This window comes from Thamnophis sirtalis, unplaced genomic scaffold (genome assembly GCF_051295495.1).
Source record: "Thamnophis sirtalis isolate CommonGarterSnake01/CBP01778 unplaced genomic scaffold, rThaSir2_p1.2 scaffold_8, whole genome shotgun sequence".
Lineage (NCBI taxonomy): Eukaryota > Metazoa > Chordata > Lepidosauria > Squamata > Natricidae > Thamnophis > Thamnophis sirtalis.
Genome location: NW_028261388.1, coordinates 73,536,645 through 73,562,687, shown reverse-complemented (window position 1 = coordinate 73,562,687; position 26,043 = coordinate 73,536,645). Strand labels below are relative to the sequence as shown.

The window sequence follows — 26,043 nt, the reverse complement described above, 5'->3', positions numbered from 1 at the left end:
TTAGTGCTAGAACGTTATCATGTGGTCTTGGCTTTCTACTAAGCCATGTAGGACTGTTGGCCTTCAAACACTCTCTCTCATGAAAAAGGAGATGAGCCACTAAATACATTATCTTTCATTTTCCATGTTCTTCAATTCCAAATCAATAATATTTTAATGATCACTTCATGGGAGATGTTATATTAGAATCTTTCAGCCCTGCATCTATAAAGTGAATTTATTTGTATAAATTCATACCATCTGAAATGGTATAGCCCAGAAATAAATTAATTACCTTAGACTGAGCTAGCGCTAAGTATAAGCCGTAACATGTTTTTTTTAATGTCTCTAATATGTAATTCATTTTCTTCTGCATTAATTAAACTCAGTTGATAGAAGTCTTAGCCCTTAAAATAGTAATCCTATTTGTTTTGATTGGGGGAAAAGAATGCTCTAGTACAATGATGGCGAACCTTTTCCCCCTCAAGTGCCGAAAGCGCGTGTGCATGCGCTATTGCACATATGTGCCCACACTGGCAGGGGCAGCGGCCTGCACATTGTGCCCACCTGCACATGCACGTGTACCCCCTGCTGCCCACGATGCATGCACACATGACTTTCTTGAAGCCTGGGGAGGGGGGAAATGGCCTCCCCCCCAGGCCCTCTGGAGGTTGGAAACAGGCCCACTTCTGGTGGGTCTGTTTTTTACCCTCCCCAGGCTCCAGAGCCTGGGAGGGTGAAAACAGGCTCCCCCACCTCCCGGAGGCCTCCCGGAGGTCAGAAACGACCCATTTTCTAACTTCTGATCGGCCCGGTAGATCTGTTTTTCACCCCCCCCCCCAGGCTTCAGGAGGCTTTCCTGAAACTTGGGGAGGGTAAAAACTGGCCCAATGGACCCAACAGAAGTTCATTTCTGAACTTCCGGTAGACCTGTTGGGCCCATTTTTCACTATCCACAGGCCTTCCTGAAGCCTGGGGTGGACAAAAATGGCCTCCCTATGCTCTGTGGAAGGCTGAAAATCAGCTGACATAGGGCAACGACACGCGTACCCTCAGATATGGCTCTGCATGCTACCTATGGCATATATGTGTGTGTGTGTGTGTGTGTGTGTGTGTGTGTGTAATCAATTTGTACATACACAATAGGAGGGGAAGGGCTAAACTATTTTTCTTTTTCTTAATGGTGTATATTCGTTTGTTGATTCAGTTTGAAAAAAATGTCATGCAGTATTTTGTATCCTATCAACAATAATGGTAGCTGTGAATAATAGTGGGTTTCTGTATGGCTGGGATTCCCAACTGGTGGTTCATGGGTTTTACTCAATCACCACATTTGATCCTTGTTAGATTTCCGGCTTTTCTTGATTTCTTGGTCCATCAACCAAAGACATCCCAAACAACTTGAGGCTATTTTAATTCGTTCACAGAGCTTTATGATGTGTGAGACAGTGTGAAAATTAAGTTGACGATACAAAAGATTTTCCAAATGGATGCTCTGCTTTTTATTTTAAAATCTATTGTAAATTCCATTTCACTAAAGAATCATGCAGATTAATGGAATAATGGAATTGCACAAAATATTAACTTTAAAAACTATATTAAAATTTGCACTTTATACAGCTCTCAGTCCAGGGCATATTGCCAGTTATGTTTCTGTCAATTTCAAGAAGCAGTTGAACAATTCATGTGGCATTCTTTATGTTATCCTTTTCTGATCCCTTTCTTTTTAGAAAAAAAAAAACCTTCGCCATCTTGATGTCCTTCAGATGTTAGCCATCATCTCAAAGAAACCAGGATATATAAGGCTGCATTAGATTGTAAACTGGGAGGTTGGTAGTGTAGTAAAGTGGTTGAGGCTTCGAGCTAAAAATCAGGAAACTGAGCTGGGCCAGACACTTCCTCTTGGCCCTAGGAAGGAGGCAATGGCAAACTACTTCTAAAAAGTTGCCCAAAAAACCCTTCAGGGAGTAGTCCAGGCAGTGAGTTACTAGGCATAAACACTGACTCAAAGGCTTTAAAAGAAAGTTAGGTACTTTTGTACATCTGTAACCATTGTGATGTGCTTAGTATGCCTGTAAGGAATCTTAGAATACTTGTGTGATTGGATGTATATTGGAGGTTTGGGGGGGGAAAAAATCTAAGTAATTCTTTGCAGTGTGCTTGCGTTTGTATACTATACCAAATGTTACTGCTGTTAATTTTAAAAATAATGGAATACCGTAGTAGTTTCTGAGATTTCAAGGTAAGATGCTATAGTTAGTCCTCAACATACAACTGGTTGTTTAATGACTATTCACAGTTACAGTGCCCAGGTGGCGCAGTGGTTAGGGTGCAGTACTGCAGGCCACTTCAGCTGACTGTTATCTGCAGTTCAGCGGTTCAAATCTCACTGGCTCAAGGTTGACTCAGCCTTCCATCCGTCCGAGGTGGGTGAAATGAGGACCCAGACTGTGGGGTCGATATGCTGACTCTGTAAACCGCTTAGAGAGGGCTGAAAGCCCTATGAAGCGGTATATAAGTCTAACTGCTATTGCTACAGAAGCTATGGAATAGGTGCTTTACATCCATAAAGTACTTCTGACTGTTGTAAACTATTGCACATTGCCACACCCCAGTCGCATACTGCATTTCAAACACTTGGCAATCTGTTAGCATTTACGGCCAGTTCCCAAGTGATTATGTGAATACCATTTGCAATCTTCTTTGCCAACTTTCTCAGAAAGGTGATGGAGAAGCTGACAGGGAAGGTTACAAGTGGAGGGGGGGGGTGTTGGATTTGAGATTCATTCTCTCAGGTGTGCCAAGGGATTTCTGCTCCCCTCCATGCAGGGTGGGGAAATTGTCCCATATACTGGAGGAAAAGATCTCAAATCTCGCAAAAATGCTAGTGAAGTCCAGCATCCCGAGCCTTCCGGAACATTGGCATTTGTTAGAATTCTCCCCTCCAATTGTTAGTATTCTGAAAGGCTAGTAATGGTGGTGTTCTTTTCCCCTTCTGTAGGGGAGGGAAAAGTGCTAGTGAACATCAGCTTTCTGAAAGGCTCAGAATGATGGCATTCATTAGTGTTTTCCTCTCTGGGGAGGAGTGGAAAAAAACAAGCAAGTATCAGTGTACTGTGCCTTCCAGAAGCAGAGCATTCACTAGCATTTTCACCAGATTTGAAGTGTGTTCCTCCAGCAAACTGTGGGAATTCCCTTGCTAGCGAAAGCTATCATTCTCCCAATTGTTCTCCCCAGCGGCGTGGGTTGAGGGTCCAGACCTAGGGCTCTGCGTCAGAGGCAGAGAGGGGACCAAGGCCATCTGGTAGTTATTTGCTGCCTTCGGAGTCTGACATCAGCAAGGCAGAAGAACAACGGGGACCTGTTCCCAGGGTGTGCATAGGCAGAGCTGCCAGAAGGCAAGAACAATTAAGAAAACAGGGTCGACTTGGGAGTAAGGCTTGGAGATGATTGGCCCCTCCCATAAGACATAAAAGAGGAGCAAACGCCCCATGAGATTTTTGCAGGAAGCAATTAGTTCATCTGATCAGTTCAAGCTTTGAAAAGTTCTGTTTGACTCTGAGTTTGGTCTTGCTCTGCATTTGGCAGTTAGGTCTCTGGCAGCATTCCCAGAGAGATAAGATGGGTGTTTATCAAGATTCCCCTGAAAGACTATGGCAACTTGAGCAGGCATCTGTCGGAACCTTCACAGACTGTTTGTCAAGCCTTGTGGACTGTTAATGACCATAATTGATGATGATTAATGACCACTCATGCCCTTCTGACCTCAAGACTGGACTACTGCAATGCGCTCTACATGGGGGCAGCCCTTGAAGAGCATTCGGAGACTTCAGCTCGTCCAGAATGCAGCCGCGCGAGCGATTGTGGGTGCACCTTGGTACACCCACGTTACACCTATCCTCCGCGAGCTGCACTGGTTACCGATTGGTTTCCGGATACGCTTCAAGGTGCTAGTCGTCACTTATAAAGCCCTTCATGGTATTGGACCTGGGTACTTGAGAGACCGCCTGCTGCCAATTACCTCCCAAAGACCCATTAGATCACACAGGACTGGCCTCCTCCGGGTTCCGTCTACCAGCCAATGCCATCTGGCTACTACCCGGGGGAGGGCCTTCTCTGTGGTAGCTCCGGCCCTTTGGAACGAACTCCCCGCAGAGATTCGGACCCTCACCTCTCTCCAGGCCTTCCGAAAAGCCGTTAAAACCTGGCTGTGTCGGCAGGCCTGGGGTTGATGAGCTCCCTTCCCCTCTCGATTTGTGTGTCTGTTGGTTATTTTTAAATGCTTGTATTTGTAGTTTTTGTGTTTCCCTTTCCCCCTTTGGGTTTGTGCGCCGCCCTGAGTCCCGCTGGGAATAGGGCGGCATATAAATAAAACGAAACCTAAACCTAAACCATAATTTACAGCCATATATATAAATAAAAGAGGGTTTTGGGGACTAAGATTGTGATTTATACTTTCTCCGCAAGCCTGCGTCAGAACAAGTGCTTGCTTAATGACCCATATGGTTGCTTAACAACTGCAATTGAGAGAACTGGGATTGCAGTCATTGAGTAAAATGGTGAAGTCGTATCTCACTTAATGACCAATGTTTGCTCAACAACCAAGATTCTGGGCTCAATTACGGTCATCGTGGAGCACTATTTGCACAACTATTTATTTTATAGTAAGTGTTAGATCCAGATTTGCCACAAATCATTTCAGAGCTGCACCACAATGCACAAGTCACAGCCTTCCCTGGAAGTTAAGCCATTGTAGCATGGCCCAGTTCAAAGCTACCATGACCCAGGAAGCTTCAACTACCCCAGTGTTGGGGGATCCCAGAGGCTGGGTTTCCTCCGGGTATCGTCGACCGGGCAATGCCGGTTGGCGACTACCCAGGGGAGGTCTTTCTCTGTAGCTGCCCCGGCCCTGTGGAATGATCTACCCGCAGAGATCCGGACCCTTCCCACTCTCTCGGCCTTCCGGAAAGCCATTAAAACCTGGCTGTTCCGGCAGGCCTGGGGCTGTTGATCCCAAAATACGGTCCAGCCCCATTCAGAATGGAGTGCATGATGTGTTGGATTTTATATCTATCTTTCCTCCCTGTATCTTACTTTTTTATTTTGATTATTTTTGTTGTAAGCCGCCCGGAGTCCCACGGGATCGGGCGGCATACAAATGTTATTAAACTTAAATTTAAACTGTAGCCCAGGTGCCAGGCACAAAGCTTCTTTTCCCCAGTAAAAAAACAAATGCTTAGGAAGCCCAGTATAATGATGACAGCAGACATAGGCATGTTGGCTATTTATAAATGTAGGATTTTTCCTTTCTGCTGCTTCCTTAAAAGAACCTTGTTAAAAAAAAATTTGTGCTTCAATCTTAACTCCATCTTTAATCTACCAACCAGGGTATTTTTTCCCCATGCAAAATACACACCTACCCCTATCCCCTTCTCTTTACTGATCTATGCTTTCTTTAGGTTCAAACAATAGGGAAGGGGCAGGGGTGGGTTTCAACCGGTTCGCGGCAGTCCCTGCGAACCGGTTGGTCGGCGAACCCGGAAGTAAGTAACTTCCGGGAACGGCGAAGGGCCCGCCCGCCCGTGGTCCTTACCCGGTTTTGACGAGTTCTGTGCTTCCACGCATGTGCAGGACCCATACAGCGCCTGCGCGATCCTCCAGGAGCAGCTGGAGCGTCGCACAGATGCTAGTACGCATGCGTGCACCGCGCACGTGCACGATGACGCCGCCGGCCCCGTTCCAACCGAACCAGTTGGAACGGGGCGAGAAACCCACCCCTGGGAAGGGGCCAGGAAAGCAATGAGTCGTCAGGTATCTGCTTCTCCTAGCATCCTGAATTTTATTTGAATAAAACTGGTTTTGAAAGACCAGAGAAAAATGTGGCTTCAATGGAATTAAGCTGTTGGTGAGCAAAATACCTTAGCTTGTTGAAGGTGTTTTCTAATTACATGGCATGTTGATTAAAGAGAAGGATCTGAACTTACATTTTCACACTTTGAGGGCACAAATTACTCTTAGCTCTTTTTTCATTTGAGGAACTTTAAAAATTACTGTTCCGAACCAGCAATTTAAATAAATGGTTTTTCCAATTTGAAGAACTTTTCTTTGCTAGAAAATGTTATGGGGCATTAGAGATTTATATATTATTAAGGAATTTCCAGGCACATTGGTATTGATTAGTCAAGTTGAGATCCAATGAACGGATGCTGTGATACTGAATAATTCAGAGGAAACTCTTCTAGACTTGCTTGGCAGATATCTAAATGGAGCCTCCCTTTTTATTTTCCAGCCCAAAAGTTTTTAAGATATGGAACTGGTTAACTCCAAGTTTGCAGAATTTTAATAAATTGCTGTCCTGAACATGAATCAAGATACATAAATATGACCACTCCATAATGTTTCCTCAGATAGTTTTATGGGCATGAATGGTAAATCTACCTATTTAAATTCTACCTTTTCAGGATCATTAAATATTTTTGTTGTCTGTTATATGCTAATAAATGAATAAAGTAGTTCTACTACTAGTTATATAAACTGCTTGAATGGTAAAGTTTATTCACACAATACCTTGAGTTTTGTAACAGTTCATTTATTTATAGAGCAGTCCACTTCTTTTTCTTTGGTGGCTGAAATTTATCATCCATCCCATTGGCAGAGCCTTTTCATACATAACAAAACCAAATCTGGGTTTGCTCTTAGGTAAATTCTGGCAGTGAAAATTGATAGTTAAAAAGGGGATTCGAACATTAAGGATGTCTATTGTTGGATACCAGTTTCAGGCAATTCATATCTGTTTCTAATAGCAATAATTTTGGAAAAGTGATAGAAAAGAGCTGGTGTTTTCTATTGTAGGAACCAAATAAATTCTTTTGTATTGCATGTGTTTGCACAGACAGTCATAGAAAAACTGGAATATTTTTGAATCATCCAGAAGATGCAGCTGCTTCAGTGTTTGAAGGAGTACATTATACTTGCATAACACATTTTGTGAAGGTCTCCTTTTGAATGCTTTTGCACAGCCCTCTCTTTAGAATGCTTTACCATGGTACGTGGTACGTGTATTCTGTGATTCTGAATAGGTATTCTCTTCTCCTATGTACATTCTGATAAAACAAGTTTGAAATGCAACTCTGTTTTTTTAAAAAAAAATAGCTTAGAGGGTGTAAACTGACAACCATCCTAAGATTTGCAATAAAAGAAAGGAATTTTGCATGCAGGAAGCAGGACCTCCAAACTGAAATGATTATTTGCTAACAGCCATTCCTTATTGCTCCCTTTAAAGCTATCTTTGAAGCTTCAAAGCTATTTTATGGCTCAATGCATTGTGTGGATTAAGATACTAGACTGGCACCAGGAAGATCCAGATCTCTCATTATGGAAGTGTCTATGGAGATTCTCAGTCATTTAGCTCAGTGGTCTCCAACCTTGGCAACTTTAAGACCTGTGGATTTCAACTCCCAGAGTTCCTCAGCCAGCAAAGCTCTGGGAGTTGAAGTCCACAAGTCTTAAAGTTGCCAAGGTTGGAGACCACTGATTTAGGTCATGGTTGTCCCAAAGGTGCTTTTTCAAGAGGCAATTGGACCTTTTTGTTTTTCTTTGAAGACATTTTGCTTCTTGTCCAATAAGTTTCTTCAGCTCTGTCTGTATCATGAGGAATGAAATGGAACAGCATCTCATCATGGAAGCTCTGTCAGTGACTTTGGAACAATCACTGGCAATTGCTGGCAAATCCACTTAACTTTCAGTTTTTGTTGAGGAGAATATGGGAGGAAGAGCTTTGTCTTGAGCTTCTGGAGGAAAGGCAGAATATGCAGTTTATATTTAATAATTATCTGGAGGTCCTCTTCTACTCCAAGCTCCTGATCCATCTAGTGTGCCATTAGACCTCTTCCTGGATCAAGAGGCCCTTCAGACTACCATTCATCTCCTAGTCATCTCTCGGTCTCAACTACTGCAATGGGCTTCAAAGGCTTCAAGTGATCCAACATGCACTGGTATAGGCAGTTGTGGGCATACTTCTGTAAGCTCCCATGATACCTCTGCTTTGCAAGCAACACTCATTGTCAGTTTGATTCTGGAACCAATCCAAGGTGTTGATCATCACCTCAAAAGTCCTACAGGGCATAGGGCCAGATTATTTGATGGAGCGCCTATATCTCATGTTTTCTACCTCGCCAGAACATACTACCAGAATTGGTGGAAATTGGATTCCTCCAATTAAATAATACCATCTATTAGGAACCAGGAAATGGGCCTTGTCTACCATTGTGCTTGATCTCTGGAATAAAATTTCCCTTGATATCTGTGGTGTTCCCATCCTTTTGGTGCTTTATAAGGCCTTGGAGATCTGATTGTTCTCCCAGGCCTTGGGTTGACATAAATGGAGCATCCTGTTGAACATGTTTTGATCTGTATTTTTATATAGAACAGGCTAATCTCACCTTGTTTTGTTCCATATTAGGTTTTTATAATGTATTATGTTAGGAGCTGTCCAGAGTCCATTCGTTATCAGATAGTGCCAGAATTGAATTAAAATAAATAAATATAAAAAAGGTCTGGATTCCTTTGAAAGAAAAGATGGCATGACTTACAAATAATTAGTAAACAAAAATACTAATAATGATGCATATATGGAAAAGGGTTTAGCAGTAACTGGGTTGGTGTTCCACATAAGAATGGAATAATTTTCCTCCTAGTTCAGAGCAGTGGTGGGATTCAAATTTTTGTATTATCGGTTCTATGGGCGTGGCTTGGTGGGCGTGGTGTGGCTTGACGGGCATGGCAGAGGAAGGATACTGTAAAATCTCCATTCCCTCTCCACTCCAGGGGAAGGTTACTGCACAATTCCCATTTCCTCCTAATCTGCTGAGACTTGGGAGGCAGAGAATAGATGAGGGCGCGGCCAGTCAGAGGGTGGTATTTACCAGTTCTCCAAACTACTCAAAATTTCCGCTACCGGTTCTCCAGAATTGATCAGAACCTGCTGAAAAACCACCTCTGATTCAGAGGCGCAGTCACTAAGGTGGTATCATTAGTATGCAATCTTTTGGAATGATTTTGCACCCGTTTCAAAATATTTTCTTAAAACCTGAAGGCACAGCAAGTGAGTAAACATAACTTGTGGTGTAGGAAATGTTGGACAGCTTTTCTGAAAGACAAAAAAAAAGCAAACCTTGATGGCTGAACCACCATTTGCCTTGTTGATGAGCATGTCTGATGTACAATTTGTGGAATTGGTTTATCGTCATAGATGACAAATCTGTTGTGACACTGTATAGGTCTCTTTCCCTTCATCTTTGGAATATACGAAATCATATGAGAAGAGCTCTTTGGATACAAGGAGGTTTCGAAGCACAGGCTAACTTGCAGCAACTTGGAATAAAAAAAAAGGCAGAAAAGTTTTCTTACTTACAGTTTACCAGGGCTAGGCCAAGTGAAAACAGGGGAGCAAACTTTAAAATAAACATGCATGACAACATATGTTGTTAAGAACAGGATTTTTTAAAAAGACATTCAGAGAAGCAATCTTTTTTTTTTAAAGGGGAAAAATTGGGTTTGAATGCAGCATTACAATTACAAATATCTATCTTTCTCCCCATGTTTTGTTTTTGAATAATAGCTTATCTTCCTAATCACATCTATAGCCAGTGTCTGGATTTATATATTTCTTTTATTGGGAGGAAACATTTTCTAGAGCTTTTCTTCCCCAAAGTTCTTTTTTAAAAATATCAAACACTGTGTTAGGATTATTTATTCATAACCACTCAGGAAATCAGGAAGAGGCCTTATATTTTGTCTCAGATCTCAGCTTTTAAATCCATATTTTTAAAAAGAAAACAGAAAAAAAGATTACGATTTATCCATGGGAGGGCAACTACTTATGAATTATTTGTTGCAGGGAAAACCATTAAAATATTGAATAAATTCATGAACGTTAAATGTTCTAGATGAAAATCTTTTCACAGTTGGTTAAAATAAGTACAACACAGGCACAAATTGCCTTTTTTTTTAAAAAAAATCCTATTTTATGTAATGCTTACATAAAAATAACCAGTGGGAATAATTTATTCCGTTTTAATGTATAAACTTTAAAAAGGCTGTAAGGATTGAAAACAATGAGGCTATTTTAAAGAATAAAAATACATTTCAACATCTTTTATACGTGGAGTCTTTATTTTATTCATACATTCATAGGCAAAAAAAATTATAAAAAACTTTTTAAAGCAAGAGCTTTTATTCTATAATCTCTTTTGAACTCTACACTATTAAATTATTACCGTGCCAGAAAGTTGCATGTATTAAATGCAACATATATCAGCCCTGTAAAAAATATAATTAATTAGCAAATAAAAATTGTTAGTTTTAAAATAAAATATAGAGGTCTCTCTCTCTCTCTCTCTCTCTCTCTCTCTCTCTCTCTCTCTCTCTCTCTCTCTCTCTCTCCCCCTTCCCTCCCTCCTTCTTTCTCTTTCTCTCTCTCTCTCTTTCTCTCTCTCTCTCTCTGTGTATGTGTGTGTGTCTAATGAACGCACACATACCTGCATATAGGTGCGCGTGTTTTTTTGGTACGTTCTTAAATCTTTTCTGCTATTTTATTTTGCGGCTATTTCTATTTTGTTTTGAAAAACCCCTGAGGGCTCCCTCTCATCCCATCTGAAAAATCATTCTGTAAGAGTTACAATTTGCCAGCATGCTAGAGTTCTGGAAAATAAACCATCATACCAAACACAGCTAGAAATCTGAAACTTGCACTATCCTTTTTATTATTTCAATATGAATTCTTTGATTTAGATATTGCTTGCTCTGGGGATTGCTGCAGAGAATAATTTCCTTCTGGATGATAGATTAAATGCACACACTTGTACAGCACTGCTTCTCGTGAATCAAGCAGTGAGGATGAAATCACAAATTGAACAGCCAAGGCTTTCAAACAGCCTTTAAAGTAACCTTCAAGAGAAGGTTTTAGACCATATTAAAAGTAGATGAAGCTGTAAGATTTACTGACTCTGATTTACTAACATCCCACAGCTAGTTTCCAGCTTAAAACTGAAATATATATGCTGACTAGATCAAGGCTGTTCACTAACAGAGCAGCAACAACAGCAAGCAATTGAATGGTAATCATATACCCAGACCATAACAGGGATTATGATCTCCTCCTTGACTTGGGCTGGGAGAACTAGCAAGTTGAGTAGTTCTTGAGAAGCAAGGAGAAAGGTAATTTTTATCTCCAATGGCGCCCCGAGAATAGGACCGAGATAAATCTCTGGGCTTTGGCATAGTGTTCTTTCCCCTCTATCTCTTCTCCCTTCTGAAGTTGCAGCTGTGGTTCAGAAGAATGTATAGTTGCATGTCAATCCCTGAATGTGAGCAATTCTGTAAATCTTCCTGTTCTTAGTACATTGAAACACAAAGATTGTTTTGCCCCAATACCAGAATACAAATGGAAATTGTTCTAGGTTAAGTGTATATTATGGTTTTTTTTTCTGGTTAGTATGTTCATTTTTGTAGTTTTGTACTGATTTTTCTATATTTTGTTTTACATTTGTGGAGGAAGGAATACAGAACTGGAAGTCTTGAGAGGGAAAAAAACGAGAAAGGAGATCTATTGACTGACAAAGGTTGGGTGGATTTTGAGAATGCATCTGGACAGGGGTGGGCTTCAACAATTTTAGCAAGGGGCTCTCTGCCTGGTTGGTGGGTGATCATGACCATGGTGGGTGTGGCCTAGTCAGCCTCCTGTACCATGGCGAAGGTTTTCCTTGAGCCTCCGGGAGGGCAAAAAACAGCCTTCCCAGGCTACAGAGGCCCTCTGGAGGCCAGAAACGGCCTTCCCAAACTTCCAGTAGCCCCATATTTTTACCCTCCCCGAGTCTCCGTGGGCACCCTGCACTTCCCTACATCCAAAACGGGCTGTGTGGGGACTCCTGGGAGGGGTGGGGTGGGCAGGGCAGGGCCAGCCAGCAGTGGGATTTGGGGGCTCTCCAAACTGCACAGAATCTTAATTAGATGTTCTCCCAAACCCCGCCGAACCCCCAGCAGCCCATCTCTGCATCTGGAAGACTGAAGTGGTGAGGACACAGTGAAATTATACCATAAATGATGGGTAACTATTAACTATTATAACCCTAGAGTACCTACAGCCTAATAGTATGACAACTGTTATATAGATATAACAGATTTCCATTGGTGTCTTCTTACATTGCAATTATCCTTTTGGGATTCAAATGAGAGGCAGATAGATATTTAACTCATTTTTATACTGGTTTGCACAACAAACTGTTTCTCCAGTTCAAATTCAGTAATCCAATACCACTATAAAAATTCCAAAAGTATTTCCAAGTTGTCACCAAATAGTATGAATGTGTACTAAATGGAAAACCCATTTCTGAGCTTGAAACAAAACAGGTTCACTTGGAGTACTGTACAACGTTGTAATGGTCTAAATGCACCCTGTTCCACAGAAATAAAACATGAGATAATCCTGTTGTCGGACAAAATTTAGAATATGCATATTTTGAAATCAGAACCTTGACCATGTTAAAGTTATTTTATAACCAGAACATTGAGCATAGCATCACTGAAAACAGCGATGTTTTGCTGTAATATCTTGGAATACATAAGATTTGTGTTCTTATAATTCTTGGAACAATTGCTTCAAGCCTGAAATGTTTTCTATACCCCTACAAAATATATTTTATTGTTGGCCTACTCTGGCTGTGGACATTCTATAATATGGTAGATAGGCTAAGCAGTGTTATTGCTATCCTACTGAGTTATAGTCATCACACATCTGGTGGGATTATATCCTCTGGCCCAAAAATTATAATCCTACTTTAGAGTAACAGCTGGCAAACCCAACAGCAGTCTCAGTCACAAGAGGGCAGAGTTGTAAAGTATATTAAATTTTCTTTAAGCTTTCTTATAGTATTTGGAGAAGTAGAAAATCAGTAATTGCGAATTTGGAGAAAATATGGCCAAACACAAAATGTTTTGGCTGGAAATACATTTACAGGACCGAAAGCTTGCTTTTAAATTAAACTGTTACATTTCATAATGGACGCCTATATATGCTTTATATAATTCTCCACCTTTAATTCTCTTTGCAATTATGAAACAGAAAGGGTTGTGTTCAGTGGTAGGTTTCCATTTTTATTACGACCGTTTTGCTCGCTGATGTGATGCTTCTGCGCATGCGCAGAAGCATCCAGCCAGGTGGGCGGAGCCTCCCGCCGCCACCACCACTACAGGTTCGCCCGATCTGGGCCAAACCGGCAGAAACCTGCCTCAAAACACCTAACAATATTATTTTTGAAATCCAGTAGAAACATCCAAGTAGAGTAGAAAGAAAAAAGTGTACTGAAGAAATAGGGTTTCATGAATTATTCCAATTCCCCAAAGAATTGGCCATTTACTATTGATTTTGTGGATCAATTAAATGTCCTAGTTCAGTCTATGCGTCCCAAAGGTGCTTTTTTCAAGAGGGAACTGGACATTCTGGTTTGCCTCTTGAAAAAAGCACCTTTAGGACAACCATGACTTGAGTGACTGAGAATCTCCACAGACATTCAGTCCAAATGCTTTTTCTTTAAAAGAAAGGAAGCAAATTATATCCATTTTTTTTTACAGTAATGATTTGGAGGAAATATTTATAAATTTTGATCTAGGATTTCATGTTGCAAATGTGCTAAATGATTATTTTGTCAATTCCAAGGAATTGTCCATCAGCTAGGAGATCACCAGAGTTTTCCTCCAGGAACCCAGGATGGAATGAAGTTCTATCAGAATAGCAATTACTGGCTGCTATAAGGAATGCTGCCAGGCTAACACAGACGAAAGGAAAGTTGTTTGAAATCTGTCAAGTGTAATAACCAAGCTCAAGGATGACTTATCAAAATAAATGGAGCCCTAGTTGTTAAGAAAGAATGCTATACTTAGAGGTGATTTATTTTTATTTATTGACATTACTGATAGACTGTCCCAATCTGATTTAATTTGGCCACTACTATTAATATATATTAATTGTATTTTAAGTTACAAGCCTTTCAGTCATACAAGTACAGGTGAAACTCGAAAAATTAGAACATTGTGCAAAAGTTCATTTATTTCGGTAATGCAACTTAAAAGGTGAAACTAATATATTTTGCATCTCATTTGGAAACCAAGGACCCAGAATATGGAGGAAGAATGAAGAGTCCAAACAAGCACAGTAATCCCATGGTCATTGAACCAGGTTTTGGTGCTTTTGGCAAAAGTTGCTCTCATCAGAAAAGAGGACTTTGGACCACTGAACAACAGGACATTGGACCACTTTGCTTCATTAAGACCAGGGTCAAAGCAGCTGTCTACCAGGAGATTTTGGAGCACTTCATGCTTCCTTCCGCAGACGAGCTTTATGGGGATGCTGACTTCATTTTCCAGCTGCCGACACTACCAAAAGCACCAAACCTGGTTCAATGACTCTGGGCTTACTGTGCTTGATTGGCCAGCAAACTCTCCTGACCTGAACCCCATAGAGAATCTATGGGGGATTGCCAAGAGAAAGATGAGAGACATGAAACCGAACAATGCAGAAGAGCTGAAGGCCGCTATTGAAGCATCCTGGTCTTCCATAACACCTCAGCAGTGCCACAGGCTGATAACTTCCATGCCATGCCACACTGAGGCATGCTTATACTTTTCAGAGTCCGATATTGTTCTATGTACAATCCTTGTTTTATTGATTACATGTAATATTCTAATTTTCTGAGATGGTGGATTTGGGGTTTTCATGAGCTGTAAGCCATAATCATCACAATTATGACAAATAACGGTGTGAACTATCTTGCTTTGCATGTAATGAGTCTCATCCGATATATTAGTTTCATCTTTTAAGTTGCATTACTGAAATAAATGGATTTTTGCACAATATTCTAATTTTTCGAGTTTCACCTGTATATGTTGTGCTGTGTCTGGTAGCTTATTTTTGTTCTGTGAGTTAATTGTTATGTAAACCCTTATGTGTAACTTTTCTATATGTTGAAATATGGCTTCTAAACTGCAACATGAAAAACTTCAACCTCTGAATGATTTTGCTAAGCCTACTACCTCTCTTCACTTGCCTTTTGCAAAATGGGAATCTATTATGCCTAAAATAGATTGTGACATCATAGCCTTCGCCTTTTGTGACAGAGATGAATGAATCATTCTCTATGTGTTCGAATGGATTTTTTTTTTTTTTACTAACAAGATTTTCAAATTCTATATTTTCCTCATTGACTCTTCTATTTCTATCTATTTTGGGTCCAGTTATATTACAATTAGACAATCCGTTCTGATAGTGAGACTCTGAACCCTCTGACATAATAGAAAAGGGTTCCACCACAAAAGCGCGTAGGACAAAATCGCGCTCGACAAAAGCGCGCTGTGATGTCATCACAGCGCGACGAAAAAGTTCGAAAAATGTAAAAATAAAGCGAAAACCTTACCCTAAGCCCCCCAAACCTAACCCTAAACCTAACCCTAAACCTAACTCTTAACCTAACCCTAAACCTAACCGTTAAAGTAACGAAAAACCTAACGCTAACCCTTAACCTAACCCTAACGCTAACGCTAACGCTCTAAAGCTAACCCTAACCCTAACCCTAACCCTAACCCTAACCCTTACCTTTATGTGAATCGGCTTGCTTTAATTTAATTTTTATTAATTTTTATTTGAATTTTTCAATCTTTTTCGTCGCGCTGTGATGACGTCAAAGGCGCGATTTTGTCGATCGCGCTTTTGCCGTCCGCGCTTTTGACGGGTCACGTAGAAAAGAGGTGAGACAGTGAAAAATAATTTCAAGCAGGGAGTATATGAACAAGTAAATAGAATAGAGAAATAATATTCTTGATCTTAGTCTGCAAAGTTTAGAATAATGAGTTTGGGCAGTAAAATTAAGCTACTCCATAAATATTTTGGGGGGGAAATGCGTAAATTTGGACTTTGGAGTTGAGGAAAAGGGGAAGATTGACGTATACTTGAGAAAAGATGGCTTGCAGAAACTAGCTCTAAAAGAACATAATTCCTCTTTATGAGAAAACTGTCTGGGTTTCTCTTCAAATTGTACTGATTTTTTTTTCTTGTCTGAAATATAATTAGAAACAGAAAACTGACAGCAGAAAAAGACCCAGTGGTCCATTGAGTTTGCCAGTTAGGTGTTTTGCTTATTTTTGTTTTCTTTTTAATTTATTTATTTATTTAATTGATTTTACTTAGAATTTTTTTAAAAATTGGAGTATATTAACATCTGCTTTTAATACTTATTTAAAGATCATCATCATTCTTCTTTTTCTTCTTCTTTGAAACAGCATTCTCCCTGAGATTAGTCTAGCACCAACCCTACTAGCGTTTAAGAAAGCTATTAAGGCAACCAATTTTTTAAAAAAGCCTTCAGGGATTGTTATATGATTGATTTACCTCCTTGTAGTTCGTGATTTATTGTTAAAATTCTTGTTTCTTGGGGTGGTAATTTACAGTTAATTGTCTGTTTATTAGATTTATTGTTTTAATGTCTATCCAGGAATTGGGAATGTCTGCCATTTAAAGAGTTGGTTACAGTTGAAGTAGCATAAATAAATAAATAAACAAATACACAAATAAATAAATAAATAAATAAATTCTCATAGCGGTGAAATACACCTGATCTTAAGCATGGGCTGTTGAATGCGTTGAAGGCCCAGTTTCATGGATGTATTGCTAACTGACCAAATATCTTGCCTACTATGTATATTTATTTTACTTATTTTTTTTTATAAATATATATTTATAAACAATTATTTTATGGCTTTAAAATGTTTTAGTATTACATTGTAATATTTTTTTTTAAATTGTAAGCTTCATTTTAACAGTCATTGACTGAGATGGATAGTTATAGAACTTAATTGATTAAAAGATAAATAAACAAATAAATGAATGCCATTTTCTTCCTTTCAGTTAATTTTAGTGTAATTTCTTGTTAATGTTGGAATAACAGTAAGGACTTCATGATAATTATCTGGGGCAATGGAGCTTACTTTATGTTCAATGTAATTCGTTAATATTTGTTGGATCAATGATATGCAAAAATGTAAAAAAAGAAAAACAAAGTGAAGCAATAAATACAATAATAGGCCTTTGGGCTAAGTTTAATGGTAGTTATTTTACTGCAGAAACTCATAAGTCCTTTTCATAGAAGATGGCCCCAAATCAAGAAGCCAGGATCAGGGGGATTTAAATTGTCTCTTCCAACATTCTGGATTTTTCTCCTATGGAATATTTTGATGAGATGGAAGATTTTTGCAGGTTGCGCTCAAAAGTCTTTGGTAAAGCTGAGACTAGCGCAACCAGTTTCAAATTATTCCTTTTGTTGCTTTGAAAATCTCTGGCTTGAAATTGTTGTGAGATTTATTTCTTTAAACTAATACAGTAAGCAAGCTTTTGAGCCCATTGGCTTTTATATAGGCAGGATTTTAAACAAAGGGAAGAGCAAAAGAGATATGCTGGAACATCTCAGACCACATTTAGTTAATGGAACTTAAGATCAGATGATGTTTTACGTGGAAATTTACAATGTCTGCTTCAAAATAAGGAGCACTACGTTCAATAAAGCTTACTTTTAGGAATGCAACCTAAAGTGGTTTAGAATTTTGGTCAATTCAGTCTCAGTAGCAACATGACATACGGAGGTGAAGGAATGGGGGCAGCAAGTTTTATTTCACAACCCTGCTATATACTCACCATCAACAGTCAGTGAATTCTTAGTGTTTACTCCAGAATCAGTTGCTATGAAGGAAGTGACCCATTTGTTAACAGAGAGCTCTAAAACAGACCAGTTAATCTTTCCACATAGCAAGATGTTCTTTCTATTTGCATGTGGGAAATGAAACCAGATACATTCACATTTCATGTGCTATATTTGGCAGAAACACTACGCTGTGGTTGGGATGGAACAGTTGTTGTTTTGTAAATGACGAAAGCCGAGCATTTTAAAGGAAGGAATCAACTTTATATTATAATAATTTAACGGAAATTCAGAGATAAAGATTCCTCTGTGCTGCTGGCATAAAGTGTATCTTCTGCTGTCTGCATAAAAATGTCTGTGTTGCCTGGTGGCAAAAGAAATAGTAAAATAGCAGTGGTCTAAACTAACTTCATTCGAGTGTGGAGGGCTATAATAAGATCCAGACAGCTTTCTTTTAGCATTGTCTGTTTGATGTATTGAAAACAATTTACATTTAGGAATGAGTTTCCGAGCCTGCAGAGTCTGCAATATTTTATAGCAGAAGCCATTGTGGGGAAAATACTTGAAAGAAAATAAATTCTTTACGTGTTGCAGTGACATTTTCCATCTTCTTTTACTGTATCCTTTATCATCCAAGTCAGTGATGCGCTACTTTACTTATTAAATGATTTGGGTGTGACACAGAGCTTGCTAGATGGATTGCATGTTTAAAATGATTGTCTACTTTGTAATATTTCCTACTAAAGATCTTGGGAGTCGAAATATTCCCTGAAAAAGAAAAAGCAACTTTTTAATGTAGGGGCCAGGGGTGGGTTTCAACCGGTTCGCGGCGGTCCCTGCGAACCAGTTGGTCGCCGAACCCGGAAGTAAGTAACTTCCGGGAACGGCGAAGGGCGCGCCCACCCGCGGTCCTTACCTGGTTTTGACGAGTTCTGCGCTTCCACACATGCGCAGGACGCATACAGCTCCTGCGCAATCGTCCAGGAGCAGCTGGAGCGTCGCACAGACACTAGTACGCATGCGTGCACCGCGCGCGTGCACAAGGACGCCGCCGGCCCCGTTCCAACCGAACCAGTTGGAACGGGGCGAGAAACCCACCCCTGGTAGGGGCACAGGGCAGAGAGATAATGAGGAACAAAGGTCCTGAACCATTTCTGTTCACAAAATGTTATAGTCCCAAAAATGCTATTCTGTCTCATAAAGGATCCAGATGTGATTTAAACCCAAAAGGTATATTTGGTATTCCACTGATGACGATAAGGCAAAGTGTTAAAACAATTAAAGGCAAAATCCTATATCCATCTATTCTGTATCACTGTAATTCTACAATCCAGGAATATACATGCTTCCTTTTTTAATTCTTTTTCCTATATTGCTTTAATATCATGTGTTTGCATGAAATGTGTCATCTTGCTTTTGCATTTATTTGAGTTTGAATTTATTGCAGTTACTGTATTTGGAAGGCATTGTATTCAACTGAGCTCAACATTTTTGTATTAAAATTAGTATTGATTTTGTATTAATTTCCTATTTTTTATTTACATTGCATTGAATTAAATTAAACAGTGACTAAAATTACTCTATGAATAGAAGAATTTGACTATATGAAAATGTTAATATTTGGGTGTATTTTATATTAGAAATGTTTCTTTGCTACTACCGTTTTTGATTAATTCTGCTGCAAGGTTTTGGTCTATAACCAAAGGCAAATGTATGAAATATAAAGAAATCATAGGTGAACTTTTACATAAATTAGATTACTGTAATATACTTAGAAATTGTAGAAATTGTTTGATTTATAACTAGATGTAAACTTCAGGATTCATATTTTTAAATATAAAAGTTTTTATTTATTTTTCATTTATATGTATTTTAATATATTATTTCCAAATTTAATATGTCTCCAGGCATTTAATGTGTTCATAAAACTTCTTTCAACTAATATACACTTCCCTGAATATGGTTTCCCTTATATACACACATAGTTATGCTCTTTTAAATGGAAGAAATACATTGCAAAATTTGGAAAAGTAACACTGGAATTTTAGTTTATTATTCAGTGAATGTGAATCACTTGAATATAAATTAAAAAATAAATCAAACTGTTCTGATTCTTAAGTATACTGCAGGAATCAAAAGCTATATGAAGAAACTGCATTTACTTTTCCTCTATCCAAATATTTTAGGTACAACCTCAGGGCATTGTAGGATGAAAAAGAAGAGAAATAAAAAATGTATAAATGTATAAAATGTATAAAGCCCTATATTGGACTGCTTGTGGAAGGAATTTTCATCCAGTTCACTTCATCCAGTTTAGAAATGTTCTGAGGGGTAACCAGACAGGAAAGCTAGTTCAGGGCAGCGGTTAGGATCAAAGCAAAGCAATTCTTTATAACTACAAAATAAGGTTTGACTAAGCCTGTGAAGATCCATACAAAATATACTAGGAGCACAAGCAACAAAGATGAACAATCTAAAACTATACAAAACAGGAAGAATAAAAAACAGCTAAAAAGCATCCAAGAACTTAATTTCCTGAGCCATTAAAATGAAATTACACCTAAATCTAAGGAAAGAGGCAATTACTAGATAAACTAAGAATTCTCTAATTTGAAATTAGCAATTAGAAGTTAAAGGTTTGGGTTTTAGAATAACTACTTAATATTTCACTATGTTATAATCTGGGTACAGACCAGAGGTGGGTTCCTACCAGTTCGCACCTATTCGGTAGAACCGGTTTGTCAAATCTACCGAACCGGTTAGAAGAGGTTCCACCAGTGGACCCAGAAAGCAGGCCACACCTACAGAAGAGGTTCCAAAATTTTTTGAAATCCACCACTGGTCCTTGGATATGATTATTCTACACTATCATGCTCATATTTATAAAACTCAGTGCCTCTGTGAAAGGTAAGGATGACTACTGCGTTTGTGGTGCAATCAGAACATTGCGTGTGTTGAAGTTGTTTTAACGCAAACCAAAGATGCCTTTTAGAAAACAAGTTTACCTCATATTTTTATGCATGCCAGTGCTGTGTGTGAGGTAATTTAAGATGGTTCTGACAAGTGTCGTCGGCATCTTCATATCCGGTCACATGGTCGGCAAGTCACTCTCATCCGGTCACATGGGTGGCAAGCCACTCCCACAAAGGAGGCCACACCCACAGAGTAGGTTCGAACAATTTTTGAAACCCACCACTGGTACAGACCTACTTCTCTAACACTGTTGAGGTGATCATGCAAGCATATTATGCCATTCTAGGCTCTAATTGAGTATGTGGGACTATGAAGCCTGCAACTGGCACAGGATTAGCTACATGCTGCAGTGATGCAGATAATGGTCTACTTGGACGAGACTTAGAGTCTCTCATGTTCAATAGGCTGCTTGCACAGAATGTTATAAAGCTGTACATAAAGGCAGGGGTCTCATCTCAATTAATCAAGAAGTGTATAAGTGACTTGTGCAGTTTGATAGTTTTGGGAAAGAGCAGGATAATAAGATTGTCACAAGCAACTGTACAATAGACAATAGAGGAGGAACCAATTTATAGTTTTGTCCTGCCGTGAAGCACAAGTGCACTGTCTCTCCACCATAGGAAGCTTCTTATATTTGTCTTCAAGAATGGTGGAGAGAGGACAAGGCTCTGAGCTAAAGAAAAATGCCTTTGAATTTCCATTTGTTGCAGATAGGGAAGGGAAAAAACAATATATTGGAGTCTTCCAGAGCACTGCTCAGGTCTGTCTGGTTAAGGCAATATAGACGCACTGCATTACACAGTTTATCCAGTCTTTAAGTATCAGCTTTTTTTTGTACTAGTATTATAATATGATACTGTGCCTTAATTTATCACACTAGGGCTGGGCAATAATATACTTTGCTTGTGTCTTAACACTTTGGGTGAGCCCAGCTGTTTGTGTCTTCGAGTTTATTTACGGCTTGGGCAGTAAGTGCTACTTAAATATATATTTGTATATCATTCAGAGAAAGTATTTATTATTCTGAAGGTGCAACCAACAAATAAATGTGTTGCTTCATATGATATGGGGATTTAACTGAAATCTGTTTTTTTTTAAGAACAAGATTTTTGCCAATTGCTGCACAATTTGTAACAATAGCAATAGCAGTAGACTTATATACCGCTTCATAGGGCTTTCAGCCCTCTCTAAGCGGTTTACAGAGAGTCAGCATATTGCCCCCAACAATCCGGGTCCTCATTTTACCCACCTCGGAAGGATGGAAGGCTGAGTCAACCCTGAGCCGGTGAGATTTGAACCGCTGAACTGCTGATCTAGCAGTAGCTTGCAGTGCTGCATTTAACCACTGCGCCACCTCAGCTCATAACAATCGTAACAGATAACAATCTCCTTAATGATTGAGTATACTGAGCTGGTCATATCAAGGAAGGTATTTATTTAATCAAGTCTGTAGAACTTCCCAACTCAGTAACTATGGGAGGCTTACAATAAAAACAACCAGTAAAACATCCCCAATAATGTAGCAAGACCTTATAAATAATAAAAACCAAACAATGGAACCAGGCAGAAATGTCACTGTGCAACAAGGAGGTTGGTATAGCCCAGGGGTCCGCAAACTGCGGCTCTGGAGCCACATGTGGCTCTTTTGTCCCTCTGCTGCGGCTCCCTGTCGCTCAAAATATGCGTCACAACTGCCAATGTGTGACACCCGCCAGCACGCAATTTATTGAGCTTTTTGGTAGGCCAACCATGGATAAATCCAAGAACAGAAATGTTTCAGAAGAAAACAGCATGTTTAATTCAACTACATATGTTAGCTTTGTGGCTGCTCAGGAAATAGTCGGGCGTGGGAAAGGTTTTGTGGCTCCCATGTTTTCTTTTCTGTGGGAAATGGGTCCAAATGGCTCTTTGGGTGGTTAAGGTTGCCAACCACTGGTATAGCCAAAACGAATCCAACTCATCCTTATAACTCAGCTTCAACCACAGGATCTTACAACCAACTGTAGCACAGAACCCCTGGAAGGCCTTCATGGATGACAGTTGTCATGCTCCCTTCTGAACATGTGCTATTGCTACATTTGAAATTCAGGTGCTTTTATCTTCAAGAGAAAAATACCCTTATTTTAGGCCCATTCAAGTCTTGGTAGTGCACCAGAACAGCCATCATATTCAGGAAGATTCTGTATAAGGATTGCTTTGTTACAGAACAACTTGACATTTGGTAGCAATAGCCAGAAACCAGGACTTCTGGGGACCTGGTGACTTGGGGTTGGTTTCAAGGTGCTAGTCGTTACTTTTAAAGCCCTACATGGTATCGGACCTGGGTACTTGAGAGACCGCTTCCTGCCAATTACCTCCCTATGACCAATTAGATCACACAGATTAGGCCTCCTCCGGATACCATCAGCTAGCCAGTGTCAACTGGCGACCCCCAGGGGAGGGCCTTCTCTGTGGCTGCTCCGGCCCTCTGGAACGATCTCCCTGTGGAGATTCGGACCCTCACCACCCTTCAGGCTTTCCGCAAAGCCGCCAAGACCTGGCTGTTCCGGCAGGCCTGGGGCTAATGAGTTCCTGGCCCCACTTGAATTGCTGCGTCTGTTGAGTAGTTTTAAAATGTCTCTGTTTTCTGTTTTTGTCTTGTGTGTTTTGTATGGCCCCTTCCCCATGTGTTTGTTCGCCGCCCTGAGTCCCTCTGGTAATAAGGCGGCATACAAGTTCAATGAATTGAATTGAAGTGAAGTGAATTCTAGGACTAGAAAGTGGAATTTTTTGAAGACAATGAAATTGCTTCTCTGTGAGCAACCTACTCCCAGGTCCCCACCTTATATCTTCTTTCTCTCACTAACTGGATTATATGGCCTACCCACCTGAATGCCCACATTTCACTCTCAGTCTTTCTCTCATGTACCCTGCAAATTCTAATTGCAGATCCTAGGTTCCATCTGACAAGGCAACTACCCACCACCCATATCTAAGTAGCCTCAACTATGGTTAACCTAAACGTAACCTAAACTTCAGTTGCTGAATTGGCCTTCCTGCTTTGTTAAAGCGCATCAGTGAACTATAAAGACTATAGAAAAAAGAAAGAAATCTGCAAACACATTGAAATTGGGTTGTGTACCCCTTATTAAAATGATTTATGAGTTTCTCCAAAGTTAATTTCTGTACTGTACTTAAAAAAAAACCCCAAGTCTCAGGACTTCTCCAAGCGCCTCTTCTGCGGGTGGGGGGTTTGGTTCCAGGGTTCCACCACAAAACCGCATTCGACTAAACCGCGCTCGATGAAACTGCGTAGCTGACGTTATCAACAGGGCGACAACAGTGCGGAGACAGAAGCACGCTGTAAACGCTAAACCTAAAATTAACCCCTAAACCTAACCCTAACCCTAACCTAATCCTTAACCTAACCCTAAACCTAACCCTTAACCTAATCCTAAACCTAATCCTAACCCTTAACCTAAACCTAAACCTAACCCTAACCCTTAAACTAACCCTTAACCAAACCCTAAAGGTTCCAGACCCTTCCAGTGCTAAAAGTGACCATCAGCGGACGGCTCCAATCGGAGGGTGTCTTCAGCTGTTCCACGCCCAATAGGAGAGCACCATGTCAGACCACTGGGTGCTGCAAGCAATCCGCCTGGGTCTGACTCTAGAGTTTCTTTCACCCCTGCCTCGTCACTTCATCTGTTGCCCAATCCCCACGTGCCCGGTGAAGAAGGCTCTCATGGAACAGGAAATTCTTCACCTCAGGGAGGTCAGGGCCATAGAACCATCAGGAGGGGACAGGGTTCTATTCCATCCTGTTCCTTGTCCCAAAGCGCTCCGGGAGGTGAGGGGCATACTATACCTAAAAAAGCTAAACTACCACCTAGCATACAAGAGGTTCAAGATGCAATACCTGCAGTCAATACTAGGCTGCATCAGGCCTGGAGATCTGCTAACATCCATTGTTGTAATATAGTTGCAGAGCCACGTTGAACCACACAGGAGAAAACAAACTCCTAAAACTCCATAACATCCTGATAGTGCATAACATAACATTCTGAGATGTGCCCTACCAATGACGTCCAGGATTTGACCATATATAGACAGAACTTCCCTGAGCAGTGGATTAGAAATTGTACTTTTACAGGTTGTTTTTAACCACATGCTATTGCTCCTCCTGCCTTTGTCCTATCTCAATAAAAGGGGCTCTCAGACCCCCAATCTGGGTCGTCGCTCCATCTCGAGAAAGATCGTGTCCTGTCTTTTCTCCACATTGGCCTCATGGACGACCCACGGGAACATCACATTTGGTAGCAGAGGATGGTTACGTTACAATCCATAGATCTCAAAGAGGCATACCTACACCTTGCAATTCGCAAGGCTCACCGCAAATTTCTGAGGTTCTTTTATGCAGGCCAGCACTTCCAGTACAGGGCACTGCCGTTTGACCTGTCATCGGCCCCCAGAACGTTCACAAAGATCCTCGCGGCAGGGACAGCGTGTCTCAGATCCCGTCCAGTGAGACTCCAAGCATCGATGTGGAAAACAAACTAAACTGGATTGTTAACTCAATGTTAAGATTGAATGATGTGACAGATTATCTCAGTTCATACTCCATGCTTAAGCCATAAATCTGGGTGAATGAAATTTGTCAGATTTGCATATCATGCCATGCCAAAACAAATATGTTTGGTGCATATCAAGGCAGTGTGTATCACACTTTGGGGGTCTAGCTTATTTCACTTTTATCTAATGCAGTTTTGAAGGGTTTTTGAGTTGTTTTTTTTTATATGAGTTGCTTTTGTCTTCTCTGCACAGGTATCATTTTTCCTATTCATCGTTTTTGTCGTCTATACCATGCTGCCCTTCAACATGCAGGATGCAATAATTGCCAGCGTTCTAACCTCTGCATCACATACCATTGTGCTCAGCATCTATATATCATCCACAGACATCATGAAGGAACAATTGGTTTGGCAGGTATGTTTTCAGCAACATCCAGAATGCTTTGATGATTGCCTTGGACAGCAAATGTCAGCAGTATACAGTGACATGCAGTCAGGGGAGGCAGAGCATCACCACTGTCATGAAAAGGAAAAAAAATGTAAAAGGAAAAAGGCTGAGATAGTTGCTGCCAGAGTCACAGTGGATGACTCTGCTTACTGCTTAACTGTTTAAAAAAGCCTCTAATAAAGTGCCCTCTACAGGAGGAGGCGGGAGAACCACGTGCCTCATTTAGTCTGACTTTATGATCACTTGAGCAGAGTTAAGCAAGGGTTAAAAGCCGAAAAATTCCTTATGTAGATGAGGCACGTGGTTGCCTTGCCTCCTCCTGTAGAGGGCATTTTTTTAGAGGCTTTTTTAA

General features: G+C 40.2%; 1 protein-coding gene and 1 long non-coding RNA gene across 3 annotated transcripts in view; one reads left to right on the top strand and one right to left on the bottom strand.

The window, feature by feature from the left end:
• The window catches only part of ADCY2 (adenylate cyclase 2), a 168,069-nt gene that overhangs the window by 25,020 nt on the left and 117,006 nt on the right, over positions 1 to 26,043 (top strand). For both annotated transcript variants that reach the window (XM_087721923.1, XM_087721922.1), the window contains exon 3: positions 25,497 to 25,658. In XM_087721923.1, the coding sequence (XP_087578049.1) occupies positions 25,497 to 25,658 (162 nt within the window). The remainder of the gene's footprint in view (positions 1 to 25,496; positions 25,659 to 26,043) is intronic.
• The window catches only part of LOC148044493 (uncharacterized), a 1,189,713-nt gene that overhangs the window by 1,048,386 nt on the left and 115,284 nt on the right, over positions 1 to 26,043 (bottom strand). The gene's annotated exons all lie outside the window — the stretch shown is intronic.